General features: G+C 43.7%; 1 protein-coding gene across 1 annotated transcript; it reads left to right on the top strand.

Moving 5' to 3' along the window:
- Positions 1-14,679: 14,679 nt before the first annotated feature.
- Positions 14,680-23,297, top strand: LOC130019384 (protein ZAR1-like). The gene is made up of 4 exons (XM_056110022.1): positions 14,680-15,303; positions 15,820-15,912; positions 17,935-18,009; positions 23,154-23,297. Exons 1-4 carry the CDS (start codon positions 14,680-14,682, stop codon positions 23,295-23,297), a joined length of 936 nt encoding a protein of 311 aa, XP_055965997.1.

The following is a 23,297-nucleotide window of genomic DNA, read 5'->3' as shown; positions in this document are numbered from 1 at the left end:
CACCTCTGGCTCATACCTGGCTTTCCTATAAGCTCCGAGGCGGTGGCCATCTTGCTGTCCCGGGGGAAAAAGGAGGAAGAAAATCAAACTTTCTTATCTCCGTTGGCTGTGGTGGTATTATTTGTGATAGATTGTAATTTCTTTAAGGTAAAGGTAAAGGTAAAGGCCCTCCCGTTGATCGTCGATTTGCTCGAGCGGGCCCAGTAACGTCTCCATTGGAGACTTTGTTGTTACTGTGTTTGGCATATCGAATACTCTCGGTAGCTTGCCAGGCTCTCCGAGAGGGGCGGAGGAATCGAACTCGGGTCGGCCAACATGGCCGATCAGAGTTCGATTCCTCCGCCCCTCTCGGAGAGCCCGGCAAGCTACCGAGAGTATCTCGCCCGCACAGCAGAGCCTGGCAAGCTCCCCGTGACGTATTTGATATGCCAAACACAGTAACAGTAATTTCTTTAGAGTCCTTTTTTGTTTGATTCTGGCCCACACCCAGTGATGCTCAGTAGTTACTCCTGGTTCTGCACTCAGGGATCATTTCTGGCAGTGCTCAGGGGGCCAGAGGATCCGGAGGATTTAACCTAGCTTGGACACATAGAAGGGAAGCACCCTACCCACTGTGCTATCTCTCTGGCCCTTAGTGGCTTTTCTAAGCTCTTTGTGACGCCTTATTCTTGCTCACTGTGGTCACTGAAGTCTCGGGTTAGCTTTGGGCCCAGCTGCCAGAGAGACCAGGAACATCGGGAGCACAGACAGACTCTTTCCCCAGTCTCTGCAGAGGGACTCAGTGCCTGCGTCCCCATCAGTGTCTTTGGATGTATCGTCACATAGATTCTGATCAATAGTCAGCGACCTTCCTCCGTGTTGATTTTCATAAGAGAGTCTTGATGTTTTTAGCCACCACCATGGTGAGACCACTCTCCACACGCATGAAGGTACCGGCAGAGGAACAAAAGCATGCAGGTCCCGGGGCTGAGATCTCCAAGCCTGCTCGGATCGGGGCTGAGCATCCTCCACCCAGATCCTCCACCTTCCAGTAGGCAGGGGTCACACCCACCATCTGACCCCCAGCGCCGTGTAATCCCTTCAATGGCCAAGACCGAGAGACTATAAAACCTAGCATTCACGGCCGCGCGACATCTTATCACCTCATTCTTACTTTGGACAACCTGGCAGGTTACTGAATGTCACACGGCAGAGTCTGGCAAACTCCCCATGGTGTACCCAATATGCCAAATACCAGTAACAATGATGAGTCTCATTCTCATAACCCTGAAAGAGCCTTGAATATGGCATGTTTTAAAATCTCAGGGCTAGGATGAAGGAGACATTACTGGGGCCTGCTCAAGCCAATTGACGAACAACAGGATGATCGTGATCATGATTATAAATTTATTTATTGAATTACCGTGAGAAAAGTTACAAAGCTTTCGGGTTTATGTCTCGGTTATACAATGATGAAAACCCATTCCTTTACCAGTGTGCATTTTCCACCACCAAAAACCCCAGTACATCCGCCCCCCCCCCCCCCACACACACCCTCCCCTTACCTGTGTGGCAGATGATTTCCACATTACTCTTTCTCTACTTTGAGTACATTCAATATTTCCACACCAGATCCACCATTATTATTTGGGATTTTCCCCCAACACTCAGATCTGCCAAAAAGGCAACATTAGACAATTTGTTTTCTGTTGCTGATTGTGAATAGCATATGATGCCCTGTGGCTGACATCATATCACATTCAGAATGTGTAATTCTGAAATTTGAATAATTAAATCTGGAGGGATTTCTGCCAAAAGTCACTGGGTTCCAAGATTCATTGCTGCATCTCTGGGATCTTGGCCATTAAACAGCTTAATCAGTAGCCAGGGGGGCCATTCATTGGCTGTGACTCGGACTCTTATTAGAGCAGCGGAGGACAACGGCCGGCTCCACCCCAATCCTGTGAGGCCCCACATGTCTCATCACTGCTGGCCCATACCTGACTGTCCAATGGCCTCTGGAAGATGGGTGCCACCGAGCTGCCAGGGGGAATAGGCAGAGGGTCGACACCTTTTCCCACCTAGGGTGGCCCAGCACCAGTAACCTAATGTAAAGTCTGGATACATTTCTGCCAAAAGTTACTGGGTTCCAAGATTCATTTCTGTGTCTCTGGGATCATGGCTGTTAAGCAGCTTAATCAGTAGCCAGAGGGGCTGTTTATGGGCAGTGACTACGGATCCCACTGGGACAGGGTAGCAGTAATATATTTTAAAGTTTAAGATAAACTCTAAAATTTGAAATAGGTAAAACCTAAAACATAAATTTAGTAAAAGTGAAGAGAATTAAGAAAATTGAAAGGAAAAATTCTGAATGGGTCTATAAATGTACTAAAGTGCTTTATCCTAAGAAAAATAATATTGATTTTATATTAGAAAGTATTATGTTACAGATATTAAGTGTCTGCATTAATAACTAAAAGATTGTAATGAAAATCACTTTGGATGCAAAAAGACTGATCAAACATAGAATTTTCAGTATATATGAGATGTTAACTTTTACTAAATTGTTTAAAACATCCCTTAGGAAGCTAGGAATAAACATACCTTTTTTTTTTTAATTTATTTTAATTTTTATTAGTGAGATACCATGAGGTACAGTTGTAGACTTACTAATTTTTATGCTGGGTTTTAATTATACAATGATCAAGTACCCATCCCTCCACCAGTGCCCATTTCCTACCACCACTCACCCAGTATCCCTCCCACCCCACATCCCACCCTGACTCTGTGGCAGGGCATTCCCTTTTGTTCTCTCTCTCCTTTTGGGTGGTATGGTTTGCAAAAGAGGCAATGAGTGGCAATCATGTTTGGTCTATAGTCTACTTTCAGCATGCATCTCCCATCCTGGGAGGATCCTCCCAACACCCTTTATTTAGTGCTCCCTTCTCTATCTGAGCTGCCTTTTCCCCTAGCGTGTGTGACTGTCTTCCAAGCCATGGAGTAAACCTCCTGGTAATTATCTTGGCTATTCTTGGATGTTAGTCTCCTATTTTGTTACTTTATGTTCCCCAGATGAATGCAATCCAATCTTTCTATGTCTGTCCCTCTCTTTCTGACTCATTTTGCTTAGCATGATACTTTCCATGTAGTACCATTTGAAAAAATACCTTTCTTAATCTAGTAGAGGACAACCATCAGCATTTTGAATGAGTGTCATACTCAACGTTGCAAAACACGGGAATTTTTCCTGTCCTTTACAGAAGCTCTTCTAAAGCTTCTTGAAAAACTGGTTTCAAGACTTTGAATTCCCTCCATCTGCAGGAAATCAAATCGGTTGCTTGACTCCCCCCCCCCCCCCCCCACACACACACACCATGCTTGCCAGCATTCTGGCGCAACTGTGAGCTGTCCATCCTGGGGCCCCTTTTAGTTGCAAAACGGTGTTGAACCATCGCTGGTCTATCTGTCCTGCTATTAACGGAAGCTGTATGAGCAGAAGCAGCTGCCCGAGGAAAGTGCAGCGCAGGGACCTGGCCCCGGTGTCTGACAGCATCCTTCCTGCTATTGGAGTGTCACAGGGTGCTCTGAGCAAGACTCAGGCCTTTCCGGTGCCCACAATAGCACGTCTGTGCCCCACCTAAGGTCCCATCCCTCTGCTCACACTCTCAGGTACTCAACGCATTCTCATCACTGACCACAGACCAGGTCATCTGCAGCACCGCTTACTCTCCCTGCTCAGAAGGCTCCTGCGCATCCTCGTTTGACTCACCTTTATGGCCACTTCCAACATCTGGGTGAGTCACCCGTCTTTCTGAATCTGTCCCCAGGTCCTGCTTCTCCAGTGGGAACAAGCGGCGAAACACTTTGGAAACTTGGCAAACAGGGGCAGGCCTGCACTCCAGACCCTGATTTAGTGAGTCTGGGGAGATGCCAGGAATCTCAATTTGACACAAAGTCAAGACAATTCTGAAGCCGCGCCCAAAAAGAGTTGCCTATAAAAGTTCTGTATGGGGGCCAGGGACTGCTCTGAAGTCCCCCAAAACACCACTGAATGTGACTTTAGAGGAATCTGAAAATCACTGGAGTCGCCCTGATGTTCCATGGCACCTCAGGTAGTACGCAACACTGCATCCTCATTGAAGCAGAAGCCAGGTTAGTCAAGCTAGTACAGAGTTCGGTGTTGAATTCCAAAGCTGTGTGAGTAACCACATATATCTATCAGTCCCAGGGTTTCAGAAAATTGGGGGCTCAATGAGATTAACTCAATCTCATTGAAAATTTGAAATTTGAAAATCCACTTGTGTTTTTTCAAAGTGTGTGTAGTAGGCCAGCAAGATAGCGCAGGACAATTGGGCACTTTCCAATAAGCACTGCTGTGGGTTCAGGGGTGGACTGAAATTTTAGTACAACAAATAAGACTTTTGTGATTGGAATTGTTCCTCTTGCTATTTTAAATGTTTGTGTTTTTGTAAACAGAAAAGGGGAGATGTAGGATAACATTGGTTTTTCCTTCCTCCCTGGCTGTAGGGAGTTTAGATTTATTGGGTTATACCCATCACAGTGCTCCCATGATATTCCCATTCTTCTGTGTTTATTTGTAACCTCTTCCCTGTGCTCTGCTTCACCTACCAGGCAAACACCTTTTTCCCCAAAGCAGGCTCTTTTGACTCGTAAGATCAAATCCTTCGAAGGACTCTGCATTTGTAAGTTAAATAATGCTTTGCTTTTCTCCTTATGTCCTTTGCATAGTTACTTTAGAGCAATGTCCTTTTTGTATAGACACAGGAAGACAATGATGCTTTTGTAACTTGGGAGTGAACTGACCCTGAATAATATATATTCCTGGACATGTTTTCTCAACTTAAGCTTCAGTTGCCCTCAGCTCCTAGCACCCCAAAATCAGGGTCCCAAAGAGAGGCTGGATGGGCACAGAGCAAGCTGTGAGCTACCCTGGCATCGAAATGGGCCAGGCTAAGCTCCATAATACTTAACTCTAAGTTAAGAGCATGGTCACGGACAAATTCTGTCATGATCCAAGGAGTAACAACAGAATAGGACCCTGCTAGGGTTAGGAAAGACTAATCTGGCCTGAGTACTGTAGTCTGAGATCTATAACAAGATGTCCCAGAGAGCCACCCTACTTAATGTATCTATTACTGTGTCCAACAAAATGACTAATATTATTAAGAAGTAGAGTTAAGATGAATGTTTAAATGGTTGTAGGACTAAAGAAAGAAGAAATATACCCCTAGATGGGTTGCCCTTAGGTGGGTCACCTTGCTGGATTTGTCCAAGGAGAAGCTTTCCCTAAGGGTAGAATTTTACATCTGTTGATCGTATGACCACACCTATGTGTGATTGTACCCCAGCCTTTCATGATTTGGGGATATAACTAAGGCTGTAAGAGTGAGCAGAGAGAGGAAGATCGAGGAGGAGTCCAGGAGAAGTGGAAGGAGGAGAATAGAGGAGGAGGAGCAGAGAGGAGGATGGGGAGAGGTGAGTATCAAGGAGAATCGGGAAGAGAAGGATAGAGGAGAATCGGGAGAATGGTGAGGAGATTGGAGGAGAATGGAGAGGAGAACGGAGAGGCGGCCCACCTGGCCCTTGGTTCCTCCTTCATCCACCCATTGCCTTCGGCCGTCCCAGGTGCAGGAACTAGTGCAAGACCACCACAGGTGGTGAGAGAGGGCAGGGCTTTGTATTCATTTTTTCAATACACATCATCAGTGGAAATGCTTTGTGTGTGGAGGGTTGGGCTCAATATATGGCACCATGTGGTCTCCAGAGCAGAACCAAATGTGGTTAAAAATAGTGTGGGCAGATTTGGGGAACCCAAAATGAAAGCTCTGTTTTCCTGAGGCTGGTGTCAATGGTGGATCAGCCATGACCTTAAAGCCAGAAGATCAAGGGTGGGAGTCTCCCGAAACTTGGAGATCGGAACTGTTTTGGGAAGTGTTCCAAGGGAAATTGCCAGGCTTTGCTCGTGGGCAAGATACTATCGGCAGCTTGCCAGACTCTCCAAGAGGGGCGGAGGAATGGAACTTAGGTCGGCCATGTTGGCGGCATGCAAGACAAACGCCCTACCCGCTGTGCTATTGCTCCAGCCCATGTTATAGCTATTATAATCATTTTATAAATTAATTTATTGGAGCGATAGCACAGCGGTAGGGCGCATGCCTTGCACACAGCCAACATGGCCGACCCGAGTTCGATTCCTCTGCCCCTCTCAGAGAGCCCGGCAAGCTACTGAGAGTATCTCGCCCGCTCAGCAGAGCCTGGCAAGCTGCCCGTGACGTATTCAATATGCCAAACACAGTAACAACAAGTCTCATGAAGGAGACGTTACTGGGCCCGCTCGAGCAAATTGATGAACAATAGGAGGACTGTGATCATGAATCTGATTATGCCTTAAAACTCCGAGAAGTCTTAAAGGATTCAGATCATAATCTGCTTTAAAGATAACTTTAGTTTCTAACAATAATGAGGTATATAGTTTTGATCTATTCTTTACAAATGTCTATATAAGATACTAGAACATGGAAATAAAAAAGATAATTTGAAGGAATTGCATTGTCACTTCATTGTCTCCCAACAACAGCAGGAATGATCTCTGAGACACACTGGGCAAGGTCCCACTGCCCCCCTCCCCCCAAAAAAATAACTGTTTGAAAACACTATAGGATTATCAAAGCATTTGGAATCAAATATAAAAATACAAGGGAGTGTGATATTTGTGAGTATTTTCTCTTTGAAAGGTATCTGCCTATTCGAGGAAGATGTAGGAAACTGGGGAAAATTTGTTTAGATTAGCTGATGAAGCTATCTTTAATCTTATATATACCACAATGGAAGAGCCCTGATTAATACTTCTGGTTTGTGTTGGAATCCTGAAAACCTACACCCAAAGAATAAGGATGAACCACAGCAGATCAAACTTCACAGATGCCAAAGATCAACTTCAAAAACAGTTTAACCCTGACTGGAAAATAATGTTCTGAAACTGCTAGTGTCCCCATCCCCTACTAGAAAAAAAGGTCTTCTGTAAAAGCAGATATTAGTCCTAGGGATCAAACAATCTCCAAAATTTTTCATCTGTAATTATCTAGTACTCCACCAAAAGTAAACAACTATGTGAAGAAACACCACATTTATAGAGAGCCATACTTGAAAACCAAAAAAATAAATAAATAAAGGGAAGCGACAGTTCCACAGGGAACTTAACTGATACAGTATTTTAAAAAACATACTTCATATGCTCGAGGGCAAATATTTTTCTAAAGAGTCTTATCTTTAAAAAGAAAAAAATCCATTACTGAAAAATTCTGTAATGTGACCAGTAATTCAATACATAGCTTTAATAGTAGATGAGTTGGAGCTTAGAGAGAAATTAGAGATAAGGTAGTTTGACTACGAAAGTTAGCAGCTTAAACTACTTTAATTGTTCAGTAGGGGATACTCAGAGTGAAACAAGGAGAGACTTAGGCATAGGAAATATAGAAGAAAGCATAAAAGGGTATACACGCTGAGAATTCTGACAGAATGACAGAAGACAGAATGACAAAAGAGATTCACTGTCACTGTATCACTGTCATCCCACTGTTCATCAATTTACTTGAGTGCCAGTAACGTGTCCTTTCATCTCAGTCCTGAGATATTAGCAGCCTCTCCTTACTCGTCTTTCCCAATGCTGCCATATTGGAGGCTCTTTCAGGATCAGAGGAATGAAGAATACACAATGGGGAGCTTGCCAGGCTCTGCTGTGCAAACAGGATACCCTTGGTAGCTTGCCAGGCTCTTCTAGGTCTATATATATATATATGTATTTATATATGTATATATTTCCCTTCATGATTTGTTGCCTACTGTCTGAATATATGAAGTATTTTATTGTTATACATAATACATAAATATATAAATTACATATATACCACATTTAAATATTTTTATATTTATGTGCATGTATGTTTATATTAAAACCTAGAGTATATTCTGACCCTAAGAATGGAGGATAATGGGCAGCAAACTATACCGGTTACCTTGGAGCCTTTTTTGGCTTTTAAACAGATCTGAATCCTTTTTACATTCTGGTGACTTTAAAGAGCATAATTATTGTTATTTTATGAATCTGTAGTAAGTTATAACAAGTTCACACACCTATATTAGTTTTAATGAACTGTTAATTTTATTGCTGTAAAGTTTCTAATTTTATACTGAGGATTCAGGAATAAAAATTCATAGTAAGAATGTATTCAACAGATATAATCCATATAAGAAACTGTAAATGGATATGATAAATCTGTGTATGTAGATGCACAAATAAAAATGGCATAAAGTTTTTGAAGGCCAGGAAAAGTACAAATGCGTAAGGAGCTTGCTTTGCACTCAGACAACAGATTTAATTCCTAAAACTGTGAGGAGTGATCCCTCATCACAGAAGCGCTGAGCATAGGGATGTGTCCCAAAAATCAGGGGGCAAAAAAAGTAAAAAGGGGAATAGAGCGATAGCACAGCAGGAAGGGCACTGGCCTTGCATGTGGCCAACCCCAGTTCAATTTTCAGCATCCCATATGGTCTCCTGAGCACCGTCGGAGTAATTCCTGAGTGCAGAGCCAGGAGTAACCCCTGTGCATCTCCAGGTGTGACCCAAAAAGAAAGAAAAAAAAAAGCAAAAAAGAAAAAGGAAAACATATTCTACATTAAAGGAAATTAACAAATTTCTACTATAATCTATTGATTTTTAAAGCAGTGAGTCTAACAGGATAATCAGTGGAAAATTTTGTGGAATGATCTCCAAGATCCTTTCAAGAGACTAACCATGTCAAAATTATTTTCACAGCAACACTAAGGCCTTTCACACAACATTGACATTTGCATCAGTGGTATGTAAAGGTGATGACACCTTTGATTTAGACAAAGGGATGGCTATAAACTATATCAGAAACCACTGTCTACTTCACCATGTATTTGTTGTGAAGAAAAAAATTCAGTTTAACTCATGAATGTTCTTAATGAACTAGTTAAAAACTAGTTGTATTCAAGTCCAACTGCAGAGCACTTTCCCCCCTTGCATCCTAAAAATGCATTTATGCATTTTTGTTTTTCTTTTGGCCACACCTGGCTTTGTCCAGGGCTTATTCCTGGCTCTGCACTCAGGGATCACTCCTGGTGGGCTTGGAGACCATGTAAAGTATCAATATCAAACCAGGAAAAGGAACTTGCAAGGCAAGAGCCTTACCCACTGTACTATCTCTCCAGCCCCCCCCCCCCCCACTTTTTGGGGGGATAGGAGGGCAGGGGACACATCTGGCAGTGCTGAAGGTTTTCTCTTGGTGGGTTTTGGGGAACAGTATATGGTGCTGGGGATATGGACAGTATATGGTGTTCCAGTTCTCTTAATAGAAAGTATGCATAAAATTTCTGAGCTGTGAGCCCAATTAGCACTGACACATGGAATGTCATTTTTATTAGTAAGAACACTTTTGAGCTGGATGAACTGGCAATTTTTTCAAGGAATGAAATGACCCTATTAATGCAGGGAAAATGACAAGTTTTTGCAAATAGTACAATATAACATTTGAAGTGAGAACTAAAACATTTTTAGACTTTTTAAAATTTGAAGGGCTGGAGCAATAGCACAGCAGGTAGGGCCATTTGCCTTACACGCAGCCAACATGGCCGACCCGAGTTCGTTTTCTCTGCCCCTCTCGGAGAGCCCGGCAAGCTACCTGTGATGTATTCAATACGCCAAAAACAGTAACAACAAAGTCTCCAATGGAGATGTTACTGGGCACGCTTGAGCAAATCGATGAACAATAGGACAGAGACAGAGAGAGAGAGAGAGAGAGAGAGAGAGAGAGAGAGAGAGAGAGAGAGACTTTTAAAATTTGAAACATTGCTGGGTTCTAATGCAATTTAGTCCCACACAAACCAAGTGCCCTACCTGCTGTACTATCTCTCTGGCCCCTACAATGACTTTTAATTGAGTATTTTTATATTCTAATCTAGTAACTTACACAAAGGAAACCCTATGTTGCTTTTACTTTATTATTTTATTACTTACCTCCAGTTGAGATTTAGGGGTTAGCTTCACACCTCTATAAAACACTCTTTACACCCACCATTAGGGTAACCCCACCACCAAAAAGACTCCACTGCTCATTCCTCCCACTCCTCCCAGCCCTTTACCCCTCTGGTAACCAAATTTCGTAAGAGTTCTGCTGTGTGTTTTTTTGTTTTGTTTTGTTTTTGGGGGGTGGGGCAGAGGGATAGTTCAGCATGTAGGGTGTTTGTCTTGCACGTGCCTACCAGGGTTCATCCCCACCTCAGATGGTCTCCTGAGGCCTGCCAGGAGGAACTCCTGAATGCACAGTCAAAAACAAAAACAAAAAACCATACAAACAAGAAAAAAAAAAAACCCAGAACCTCCAAACCAAAAAAAGTTATGCCATTTTTTTTGCCAGTTAGTTTTTTTTTATTCATATTACACATAGGTATGACGATTATAACAGCTTAAGACCACAAAGCTGGACAACTTCCGTTAAAAGAGACACTCCAGGGGCTGGAGAGATAGCACAGCGGGCAGGGCGTTTGCCTTGCACGCTGCGGACCCCGAAAATAAATAAATAAAAAATAAAAGAGACATTCCAATGCTTTCTATTTGCTACAAACTCTGCACTTTAAAAACTATCTTGGGGGCCCAAAAGACAGTTCCTCGGAGCGTATCTCTGGTGTCACATATGGTTTTCTTTACATGGTCTGGGTCACTTCAGAGCAGACAGGAACAGTCCCTGGGCAGCAAAAGTCCCAGCCCCCACCCTCAGAATAAAAACAATTCTTTGTATTGCACACTGCATCAGTTCCCACTTTCCATGGGGTCTTCAGTTATTGTATTAACCATATATAGACTTTTGGGTGAGGGGGGCAGCGCCAGAGGAGGCACTCGTACTAACATTCAGTGTTGCTGGAACGGAACCCGGAGTCTCCTCAAGCCAGGCTGACATTTCAGCCCTTTATGCTAAACTTCCCAGACTCCGAATGAGCATTTTCCTACCTGCATGTATGAGTCTCAAAAGAATAGTTTGCGACGGAAGCAAAAGCATGAAACTCTGGGTTGTTTTCTGCAAGTAAAGGTAAAAGGTAAAGGCCCTCCCGTTGATCGTCGATTTGCTCGAGCGGGCCCAGTAACGTCTCCATTGGAGACTTTGTTGTTACTGTGTCTGGCATATCGAATACTCTCGGTAGCTTGCCGGGCTATGAATGGGATTTACATATCTTGAAAACATCTGCTCAGTGCAACGGATCAATCCACACATAACTTGCCGATACCTGCTGGGTTGCATCGCGTCTGAAAAACTTCCCAAAACGTTGGCCTCTCTTTGCATCCAAGAGGCATTTTCACCTCTCACGTCACTCTGAGCCCTCTGGTAAACGAGCCTGAAACAGAGTAAACAACCAAAAAAAACCACTTCACAAGGCTGCAGCTTTTGGTCCTCTCCGTGCCTGAGGTAAAACTCGCGAGCGGTGAAGCCGCGTCTCAAGTTACGCCGTCCCCGAGACCCCGGTCTCCTCTGGACCCACAGCAACGGACACATTTTGCACTCGCGCTGTCAGCCAGGAGGAGCGACCAGCTCCAAGGCGCGTCCGCGGTGGATTCTGCGAACCTGTCGCGCGCGTGGCCAGTGGCCGCGCCGCCACTGCCGTCGCTGCCGCCCACCACCTCCTCCTGGTGCCCGTCGCGCATCTGGGGGCAGCGGCCCCCACCCGGGTCGAGGGAGGCCGAGCGAGGGAGCCGCAGGCTGCGAGACGCTTCCGCAGAGAGCAGCGACGGCACCTGAGGAAAAGCGAATCTCGCCTCCCGGGAGGAAACAGCCGCGGGGCTGCCGGGTCAGCTCCGGGGCCCGCAGGGCGGCAAGGAAGCGGCCCGGGCCGGAAGGGCGGGTCTCGGGGGTCTCCGTGCCGGGGGTCCCCGCGGAGCGCAAGACCCCCGGGAGAGGCGGGACGCGGGCTCCTCCCACCCCAGCCGCACTAACCGCCTCCGGGAGCGCAGCGCTCGTCAGGCCTCGGGAGGCGGGGAAAGGGCCGCGGCTCCGCCAGACACCAGCGACCCCCGCGGCCCGCGGCAGCCGCTCCCCGGCCAGCCCCGCCCGCTCCTTTCGGACACTCGCGCCAAAAGCCCGCTCGCCCACGTCTCGCGAGGACGCCGTGACGTCAGACGCAGCGCGCGCTCCACCCGGAAGTCCGGGCCTCGCCGCGCCTCCGCCGCCCCCCGGCGCTGTCACCGAGGCCGGGTGCTCGTGCCCCGCGCGGCTCGTCCTGGCGGCCTTCGGGAGGAGCGGGAGCGGGCGCGCTGCTTCTCGCTCCCCCGAGGATCTGCAGCCCCGAGGCCTCGGTCTCTGCAGGAAAAGCCCCTCCTCGTGTATACTCCCCGACTCGGCCCTTCTTTGGCTCATCCCGTTCCGCACGTGGCCCCGGGGTCTGCGGCGGCCCCTGAAAACGGGCCGACTTTAGACATCCCAGAGGGGATCCTTGGCCGGGGGCTAGACTGCTTCTTGCCCAGCCGGATGGTCCTTACAGAGTAGATTGGGAGTCAGAGGACGTTCCGGGCTGGCTTGCATGTTTCTCTAGCAAATTCCCAAAACCTGAGTCTTTTTCCCTGCTTGAGAAATGGTGCAGTTGTGTGACACTCTCTTCTGCCGTTTGCAGTCTCCCAGTTCATCGTTTTATCAGTTCAGCCTGAGAGATAGTCCGGAAAGCAAGGACTGTAACTTGCCTAACACTGTGCAAAATTTGCGTTTTTTCATGACCTAGAAAATTCTGCACAGGATTCAGGAGGTGAGAACTGACCACAGACCTTTGCTCCTTCCAGAATTGACCTGCTGCCCTCCTCCACCACTTTTTTCAAAAATCACTAAAAAGATAAAAACACAAAAATGAAATCTGGACTTAGAGTTAACTGTTTAAGGCATAGGTTGAAATCCAAATAAATATATCCAAGTAATCCAATATTTCGTGCATTACATAGCACCGGCGATATAGTGCCATATTCTCATCATTGCATTACCTTGTCAGTGCCACATCTCTCCCTTTATCTAGAGATAAAGTGAGAAAAGTAATTCTCGCGTCTTAGATGGGCTCATCAGTACCAGAAGGATCGGAGGGAAGGGGGCAGAGTGTTGGATCACACCTGTGGCATTCAGGGGCTCTTCCTGGCTCACAGCTCTACTTCAGGAGTGCCCCTAAGCAATGCTGGGGTAGGTGGCCATCATACTATGGTCATACAACTTGGATCAAACTCAAGTTGGGCAGGCAAGGCAAGGTCTTATCTTTGTATTATTTCTCAGACACCAAACTGTTCTTAAACTGAACAGTGGAAACAAGATAGGATTAGATAAAAATGTGAATTCCACTCTGTTCACCAGGTGTTGTTTTAGCCCCATAATCAATAATCCTTAATCTGTAGCAGGAAACCATTACAGATGGATGTCAAGTCTTATGATTATCTAGGGTCCTTTCTCCATTCTTCATTGAAAACTATCATATATAGAACATTTTTGGCTGATTCTGATTTGTGCTTTATAAGCAATAGCATGTTTAATTTTATTATAACCTTATAATTGGTTCATATTGTGAGAAATAAATTTCAATTCTACTGTATTTGATTTCATAAACTTAGGTATCTGTGATTAAATCTACTTTTACCTTCTAAGTCAATCCCCCTCCCAGACTCCTGAGGGGAGGATCCTCATAGCAGAGAACTAATGATTTGTGAAAGTAAATTAGTGAACTAATGAGAACCGTTATCATGTCATATAAAGTAAAGTAAAGGCCCTCCCGTTGATCATCGATTTGCTCGAGCGGGCCCAGGAACGTCTCCATTGGAGACTTTGTTGTTACTGTGTCTGGCATATCGAATACGTCACGGGGAGCTTGCCAGGCTCTGCCGCGAGGGCGAGACACTCTCGGTATCTTGCCGGGCTCTCCGAGAGGGGCGGAGGAATCAAACTCGGGTCGGCCATGTTGGCTGCGTGCAAGGCAAATGCCCTACCGCTGTGCTATCGCTCCAGCCCAGACACAGTAACAACAAAAGTCTCCAATGGAGACGTTACTGGGCCTGCTCGAGCAAATCGACGATCAATGGGAGGGCCTTTACCTTATCATCATGTCATATAGTTCTCTGAAATATATTGTCTTTGTATACACAACTTCCTCCCCAACAGCCCATGCATCACCTGATGTTCTTTGCTCCTGTGGTACCATTCATTTCCATTCATTAACTTTCCACAATATTCCTTCTTATTCTTCCAGTGTAACTGCCCAAATAATGTACTAGTTGTCTGTGATTGACTCTCTGTTTTACAAATCCTAGAATTGGTTAAGATCTCAAATATGAAAAGCAATGGATTGTTAAGTAAAGCTTGTGTGTGGGAATAAGAAGTGGGAAATGAAAAACAGCCTTGGAAAAGACTCAGGAACAGTGAATTTTTAAGTCCCCCGGTTAACGTGAGGAGCAAGGAGAAAGCAATTAGTGGAAGGAGACTTCAGCAAGTAGGCAGATGTGTGTCTTTCAATTAGGGTAATCAGCAGCAGCTCCCATCAGAACCTGAAATAAATAGAGAAGCTTGAAGATGGGCCTGAACCAAGCCTAGTTAGGACACGGGCTGGACTTGGATACTGCGCTGTGCTTGGGTTCCTGGTGGCCAGATGGAGCGCTTTGCCCGTGTTCCCTATGGTTTGTACCCAGGATATGGAAACCCGATGCCTTTGGGCCAGCCTGGATTCCAGCCTGACTGGAGGAAAAACATGGGTCCCCCCACTTTCCTGGCCAGAACAGGGCTTTTGGTGCCTGCGAATATCCCTCACTACTATGTGGACCCTTATAAGAGGGTGCAGTTTAGGGCTATACTCTCCCAGATGAACCCCAACCTGAACCTGCTGCTGGGCAAAGCCAACACCAAGGAGATGGGCGTGCAGGTGAGTCCTCGAGTGGACAAAGCTGTACAGTGCTCACTGGGGCCTCACAATTCACGCAGCGGCTGGAATCAGAAGACGCCCCTGCCATCCTGGAGGGCCTGTTGCCAGACCATCAGCCACAGGAGCTTATTCAAGCTGTGGAAGGATGAGGACAGCAGAGAGAAGAAGGTGCTTCCATGTCCTGCAGAAAGCAAACAGCAGCAGCCATCGGTGCCAAGGGTGGAAGAAGACCAGCAGGAGCAACTCTGGTATTGGAATAAATTGGGGGAGGAAGATGCCAAGGGGTCTCCAGAATGGAAGAGCGAGCAGCCACAAGGAGATGCCTCCCAGCGTCTTGGAAGATCCAACTTCCAGGTGAACTTCCTTTCCCTCTCCATCCTCTTGTCTCTTTTTGAGGCAATAAAAGTGAAATCTTTGCTTGCTTCTTCTCTTTGTTGAAAGGGAAGACGTCCTAAAAGATTATTTTATATGCCCTGTGTTTTGTGACTCTCCCTACTTTCCCTGTAAGATAAGATGCCAACTCTCAACCTTTAAACACCGAAAGTCTAGGTTCTTTGGTATGAAGTTTCCGTGTATGTGAAATGTGTGTTCAGGTTTTTGTATTGTGAAGACTCTGATTGTGACATGGTGGAAAATGGAGGGGAAGGATAGGAGAGACAGCAAGAGGCCCAGAGGAACCCTTGAGAGATAAGATGTTAAGTCAGCGTAGTGGCTTTGAGAATAGGTATGACCGAGCCTAAGGTGAGTTTTCAGTTTTGTCTTACTTGTATAGGCAGGAAGGAAAACAGAATCCAAGCCTCTTTCCCTTACCCGTACTCCCTCATCATGCTTAATGATGTCCCTTTCTTCCTCTCCCGCGTCCACTTGCAGTTTTTGGAACCAAAATATGGCTATTTTCACTGTAAAGATTGTAAGACCAGATGGGAGAGTGCTTATGTGTGGTGCATAGCTGGAACCAAGAAGGTAAGAACAAATGGGTGGGGCATGGGAATAGGTGTAGATGTTAAGTGGAGGGAAAATGTTTCCCAGTAGTGCATGAGCATAAGACTGTCACATTCAGCTTTGCATTCTCGGAGCCAGGCGTATCACGTGTGCTCTGGAAATGTTTGAATTTGACTGAAATAGTCGACCCACTGAGCTCCTCGGCTTCTGGACCATATCTTGGTGTCTGGTAGTCCTTTTGGACAAACTGTCAGTTTATGTCGATGAACTCTTGCATAGAAGACTTTCCATTATCACATTTTGACTGGGATCAGGTTAGGAGATTTCCAATCTGTCCACAAGGTGGAGCAAGAATTCACTGTAAACTTTAATCAGCTAGAGACTTAATTTTAAGTCTCCAGGTTAATTTGAGTTATCACTGTATTCAAATGGGAGAAGAGTTTACATTACATTTTGCATTTCCAAGTTTTCTTGAACAGGGTCATTGTACATGATCATTTGATTATCCGTCTCCTTTCACGGAGCATGGCAATTTCTTTGTATTACACCTCCAATCTAGCTCATGTTTTTTGTTTGTTTTTGGTTTTGTTTTTGGTCTTCCATGTGGTGATCAGGAGGCCCAGGGGCCCCTCCTGGATCAGTTCCTACGTGCAGGGGATCTTTAGGGCGACACCCAGCAATGTGGAATATGCGGTGCCAGGGATTGTACTAGGGTCACTGCATTGCAAGGCATGGGCCTTAACCCCCATGTATGTTAAATGAACAGCCCATAGTTCATTAACTTTTATAAGCACAAGTGCTTAAATTTGAATTCCCTGTGTCATTACCTTTTAGAAAATACTTTTCTGGCCAAAGGCAGAGGGCAAAAAACCCATGCTAAGATCTGAATGAAACCTTGACATTTAGGCTAGACCTTGGAAGCAAATAGATAAGTTTTTGTTGTTTGAGGAGAATGGGAGTTGAACCTGAAGCATCATATATGTATATACATATACACAAACGCACGCACATATCTTTATATCTATATATTTACATATAGATACATCTATATAGATATGGAATATATGTATCTATATATATAGATGTAGATATGTGCTAGCTATATTCCTGATCTATGTCAGATTTCTAAGCTATGTTTAAAAATTATTCTCCTTTTTTGTCATAAAGAAAAAGCCCAGTGGGTTTAATCTAAGACACTGGGATATGAAGAACAACACACAAAACTCATCCTCAAGAAATATATTCTGACAGAAGTGACATAGAGGAAATGAAATTCAGTGGTAGATTCAGTGACACCTATGGGATGGAAGTGATGCAAAAATAACAAAATGACACAGGAAGAAAAATAATCCAAGCAAGATTTTATCTTTTTTTTAAAATGGTTTTTGGGGGGCTTTTGAGTCACACACAGCAATGTTCAGGGATCACTCCTGATGAACTTGGGGGACCATATAGGGTGCTTGGGATTGAATATGTGAAGTGTCAGGGATTGAATCCAGGTTGGCCGTGTGCAAGGCAAGCACCCTACCCCCTGTACTGTCACTCTTCCCTCAGGATTTTAAAGGATCAATAGGAAGAGGGGTTCATCAAGTAAGGCAGAGAGAAAATGTGTAGAGAATGATGCACAAGTCCTAGAAACCATGTGAATAATTGGTGGTTAATGATAAATTTAAGTTCAAGGAGGTAGGGGCTATTGAAAATTGAAAATGTAGGGGCTAATTTAACCTTTAGTCTGGGACTAAAGGTCAAGGGTCTACCTGGTGCAATGAATAAAATTGACAATTACTGCCCATTGAAGAATTTACTATGAACTCTGTAATTATTGGGCAATTTCTCAGAACTATAAAAAAATTTTTACAGGTGAGGCGCATGAAGTCCAAGAGTAAGAAAAGTAATCGATAGACCAGAGCTGAGGATAGAGAGTGGGTAAGAACACTGGGTTAAAGAGTGAGTTAAAGGTCAGGGAATGGATTCCTTGGATTAGGAACTGGGAGCCTTGAGTACATATCAACCTGCATTAAAAGAAGACAAATTTCTCTTTAGGTTTATTTCAAACAACTCTGTTGCAAATGCCGGAAGAGTTTTAACCCTTACCGAGTAGAAGCAATCCAATGTCAGGTAAGCAGATAAAACACTTATCTTTTGTATCTGCAGTGTTTACATTTTGGCAGGATAGGGGCTGGAGGTGGTCCTGAGAATTTCTGACCCTAAGAATGGAGGATAATGGGCAGCTAACCATACCGGTCACCTTGGAGCCTTTTTTGGCTTTTAAACAGATCTGAATCCTTTTTACATTCTGGTGACTACTCGACTGATGGGACTTTGCTAATTCCAAATGCAATACTTATTTAGGTTCAGAAGATCCAGGCCCGCCCACTGTCAGCAATACTTGCCCAAACACGCCAGGCAGCTGACAACTAGTGGTTCTCAGCAGGCCAGATATGGAACTTGGGGCCTCAAGCATGTAAGACATGTGCTCCAGCCCTTTGAGCTATCTCCTTAACCCCATTAGTTGCATCGTTTATTTTGGGGTCATATCTGGCTGTGCTCAGGGCTTATTCCTGGCTCTGTGCTCAAGGAATGTACCTGGCGGTTCTCAGGGGACCATATGTGGTTCTGGGAAATTAAACCAAGGCTGGAGTCAGGGTAATAGTACAGCAGGTCCAGAGAGCTTGCCTTGCATGTGCCAACTCGGGTTCAACACCCAGATCCTATATGATCCCCTGAGCCCTCTGGGTTTGATTCCTGACTGCAGAGCCAGTAGGAACTCCTGAGCACTGCTGGTGTAGCTCCTCAAGTGCCCCCTCCCCCACCAAAAAAGAAATTGAACCAGGGTTAGCCATATGTCAGGCAAACTTCAAAACCCCCACCTTTCTCTACCCTAGTCTTTTCATTCTTTTAAAAATTATTTCCTTTGTTTGTTTGATGTTTATTTTGGGGCCACAATTAAGAGATGCTCTGGCATTACTCCTGGCTCTGCACTCAGGTATCACTCCCAGCAGTGCTAGGCGGACTATCTGGGTTGCTGGGGATCAAACCTGGGTCAGCCATGCAAGCACAAGGGTCAGCAAACCTGGGTCAGCAAGGCAAGCACAAGGACCCCCTTCGCATTCCATGCTCTGGAGATCAAGTTGTACTGGGGATTACATTTAGGACCTTATGAATGCAGGTCACGTGCTTCAACCCTTCAAGCTATCTCTCTGGTGTTCTCTTTGGCCATTCTTAAACTTGTTTGCGCCTAATGTATTTGTTTTTATTTCCAGCAGTGTTATATGTCTAGTAATGATTTCTTTGTATGTATTCTGCTGGAGATTCATAGTATTTTCTGAAATTGTAGGTAGAGAATTTTATTGCTTTTGGAAAATTGTCAGCCTAGCATTGTGTAAGTACACGGGGTAAATATTTTTGAAAGTCTCATCTTGGGAAAGTGGCACTGGCAAGGTTCTTTAATGGAGTGAAATGGTTTGTTTTTTAATTTTTAAACTTGTTTTTCTGTCTTTTTTGAGTCACACCAGAAATACTCAGATTGCTCCTGGTGATGCTCTGGGACCCTGTTAAACCTGATGCAAGACAAATGTCCTACCTGCTATCTTATCTCTTTGGCTCCTATTGGAAACAGTTTAAATGAACTTTACTGTGTATAGAAATATGTTTGAAACGATGGAAGGAGCCCCTTGAATCAAATGTTTGACAACTGTTGGGAATAAGGGTCAGCTCCCCAAGCTCCCTACATCCCAGCAGGCCGTTCCATTTACCTGTGATTACTCACAAGGTTGGTCACGTTCTTGGATCCCACCCATCAGTTCAACAATATCAGAGAAAGAATAAGTATTGCATTTGGAATTAGCAAGTCCCATCAGTCTAGTAGTCACCAGAATGTAAAAAGGATTCAGATCTGTTTAAAGGCCAAAAAAGGCTCCAAGGTGACTGGTATGGTTAGCTGCCCATTATCCTCCATTCTTAGGGTCAGAATATACTCTAGGTTTTAATATAAACATACAGGTACATAAATATAAAATATTTAAATTTGGTATATATGTAACTTATATATTTATGTATTATGTATAACAATAAAAAATACGTCATATATATTCAGACAGTAGGCAACAAATCATGAAGGGAAATATATATATATATATAGACCTCGAAGAGCCTGGCAAGCTACCAAGGGTATCCTGTTTGCACAGCAGAGCCTGGCAAGCTCCCCGTTGCGTATTCTTCATTCCTCTGACCCTGAAAGAGCCTCCAATATGGCAGCATTGGGAAAGACGAGTAAGGAGAGGCTGCTAATATCTCAGGACTGGGATGAATGGACACGTTACTGGCGCTCACTCAAGTAAATTGATGAACAATGGGATGACAGTGATACAGTGACAGTGAATCTCTTTTGTCATTCTGTCTTCTGTCATTCTGTCAGAATTCTCAGCGTGTATACCCTTTTATGCTTTCTTCTATATTTCCTATGCCTAAGTCTCTCCTTGTTTCACTCTGAGTATCCCCTACTGAACAATTAAAGTAGTTTAAGCTGCTAACTTTAGTAGTCAAACTACCTTTTCTCTAATTTCTCTCTAAGCTCCAACTCATCTACTATTAAAGCTATGCATTGAGTTACTGGTCACATTACAGAATTTTTCAGTAATGGATTTTTTTCTTTTTAAAGATAAGACTCTTTAGAAAAATATTTGCCCTCGAGCATATGAAGTATGTTTTTTAAAATACTGTATCAGTTAAGTTCCCTGTGGAACTGTCGCTTCCCTTTATTTATTTATTTTTTTGGTTTTCAAGTATGGCTCTCTCTATAAATGTGGTGTTTCTTCACATAGTTGTTTACTTTTGGTGGAGTACTAGATAATTACAGATGAAAAATTTTGGAGATTGTTTGATCCCTAGGACTAATATCTGCTTTTACAGAAGACCTTTTTTTCTAGTAGGGGATGGGGACACTAGCAGTTTCAGAACATTATTTTCCAGTCAGGGTTAAACTGTTTTTGAAGTTGATCTTTGGCATCTGTGAAGTTTGATCTGCTGTGGTTCATCCTTATTCTTTGGGTGTAGGTTTTCAGGATTCCAACACAAACCAGAAGTATTAATCAGGGCTCTTCCATTGTGGTATATATAAGATTAAAGATAGCTTCATCAGCTAATCTAAACAAATTTTCCCCAGTTTCCTACATCTTCCTCGAATAGGCAGATACCTTTCAAAGAGAAAATACTCACAAATATCACACTCCCTTGTATTTTTATATTTGATTCCAAATGCTTTGATAATCCTATAGTGTTTTCAAAGTTATTTTTTGGGGGGAGGGGGGGCAGTGGGACCTTGCCCAGTGTGTTTCAGAGATCACTCCTGACTGTTGTTGGGAGACAATGAAGTGACAATGCAATTCCTTCAAATTATCTTTTTTATTTCCATGTTCTAGTATCTTAAATAGACATTTGTAAAGAATAGATCAAAACTCATCCTTACTTTGGACAAACTGACAGGCTACCGAATGTAACCTGCCCACACGGCAGAGTCTGGCAAACTCCCCGTGGCGTACCCAATATGCCAAATACCAGTAACAATGATGGGTCTCATTCTCCTAACCCTGAAAGAGCCTTGAATAAGGCACATTTTAAAAAATCTCAGGGCTAGGACGAAGTAGACGTTACTGGGGCCTGCTCGAGGCAATTGACAAACAACAGGAAGGTCATGATCATCCTGTTCTAGTATCTTAAATAGACATTTGTAAAGAATAGATCAAAACTATATCCCTCATTATTGTTAGAAACTAAAAGCTATCTTTAAAGCAGATTATGATTTTTATTAAGACTTCTCTGAGTATTAAGGCATTATCAGATTAAATAAATTAATATTTATAAGATGATTATAATAGCAATATCATGGGCTGGAGCAATAGCACAGCGGGTAGGGCATTTGTCTTGCATGCAACCAACATGGTCGACCTAAGTTCGATTCCTCTGGCCCTCTTGGAGTGCCTGGCAAGCTATTGAGAGTATCTCGCCCACACAGCAAAGCCTGGAAAGCTACCTGTGATATATTAGATATGCCAAACACAGTAACAAGTCTCACAATGTTACTGGGCCTGCTTGAGCAAATCGATGAACAACGGGAGGACAGTGACAGTGACAGTGAAAGCTATATCAAACAGCATGTGACTCTTAGCTATTAGGCTTTTCTTACAATGACCAATGGGAGAAGATATAAATATAGAACAATATTTGGTAAATTATATTTTAGGCTCTCATTTGGAATGTGAAAGTGTTACTTTCATACAGACCAATCCTTCCCCCACCAAAGACCCCAATAATTAAAAATGATAGTAGATTGGGCCTTTCCAATGAGAAGACATAATTTCCTCGGACTTTGATCACTCTACTTATAACAGCCATCAAAACCTCCCTTGTCAATTCCAGCTGGTGGGTAAAATACTTCTGCTTGAGATCTACTGCTCTAGTATTTTTTTTATATATTCCAACCTCAATGATGAAACTATTTAATACTCACCAATTGTCTCTTGCTTCCCACCTGGCTGCAGAAATGCAAAAACTTAATTGACTTTTCTATTGTCTTAATTGACTCAGTAATAATCTCTTGAAAAATTATATTTTTGTTTTGTTTTTGGACCACACCAGGAAGTGCTCAGGGCTTATTCCTGGCTCTGCACTCAGGGATCACTCCTGATGGCGACAGAGATAAAACCCCAGTTGGCCATGTTCGAGGAAAACACTTTACCCATTGTGCAATCACACTGCCTCCCCCCTAAATTATCTTTGATCATTCATTTTGAAAAATTATGGCATTGAATGAACTACTCAGAGAGTGTCTGTCTTACGTAGGCTGCAGGGTGGGCAGTGGGAGGTGAAAGGGAAATTGGGGAATTGGTGGCAGCAAATGTACACTGTGAAGATATGGGTGCTGGAACTATGTATGACTGAAACCCAATCAGGAACAACGTTGTAGTTGTCTATCTCACAGTGATTCCATTAAAAAACTTAAATCGTTTTTAAAAAGAAATAAAATCTTCAAAATGTTTCCAAATTAAAAAATACAAAACAAAACACAACAGTTTGTATGGTTGTGTGTGTGTGTGTGTTTTTTATTTTTAAAGAAGAATAAATATAGTGTTCTAGAATTTAAAGGACAGTAAGTGTCAGAGATACTGTAGTTAGTGTGGAGAAATATTTTAATTTGAGCCTTTTATTTAAAAACGAATTTGATTATTTCATGCGTAAACTGGTTATTTTCTTGTTTCTCTTAGACTTGTTTAAAGTCTTTTTGTTCCTGTTCTAAAAAAAAAAGATACATAGATCTGAGGAGGCCTCATCGACAGGATCTGTGTGGTCGCTGCAAAGACAAGAAATTCTCCTGCGGCAATTTTTTCAACTATAAGTATGGCATATGA

The sequence above is a fragment of the Sorex fumeus genome, unplaced genomic scaffold, assembly GCF_029834395.1.
Source record: "Sorex fumeus unplaced genomic scaffold, SorFum_2.1 ptg000008l, whole genome shotgun sequence".
Taxonomy (NCBI): Eukaryota; Metazoa; Chordata; class Mammalia; order Eulipotyphla; family Soricidae; genus Sorex; species Sorex fumeus.
This window is presented reverse-complemented; position numbering and strand designations above follow the sequence as displayed.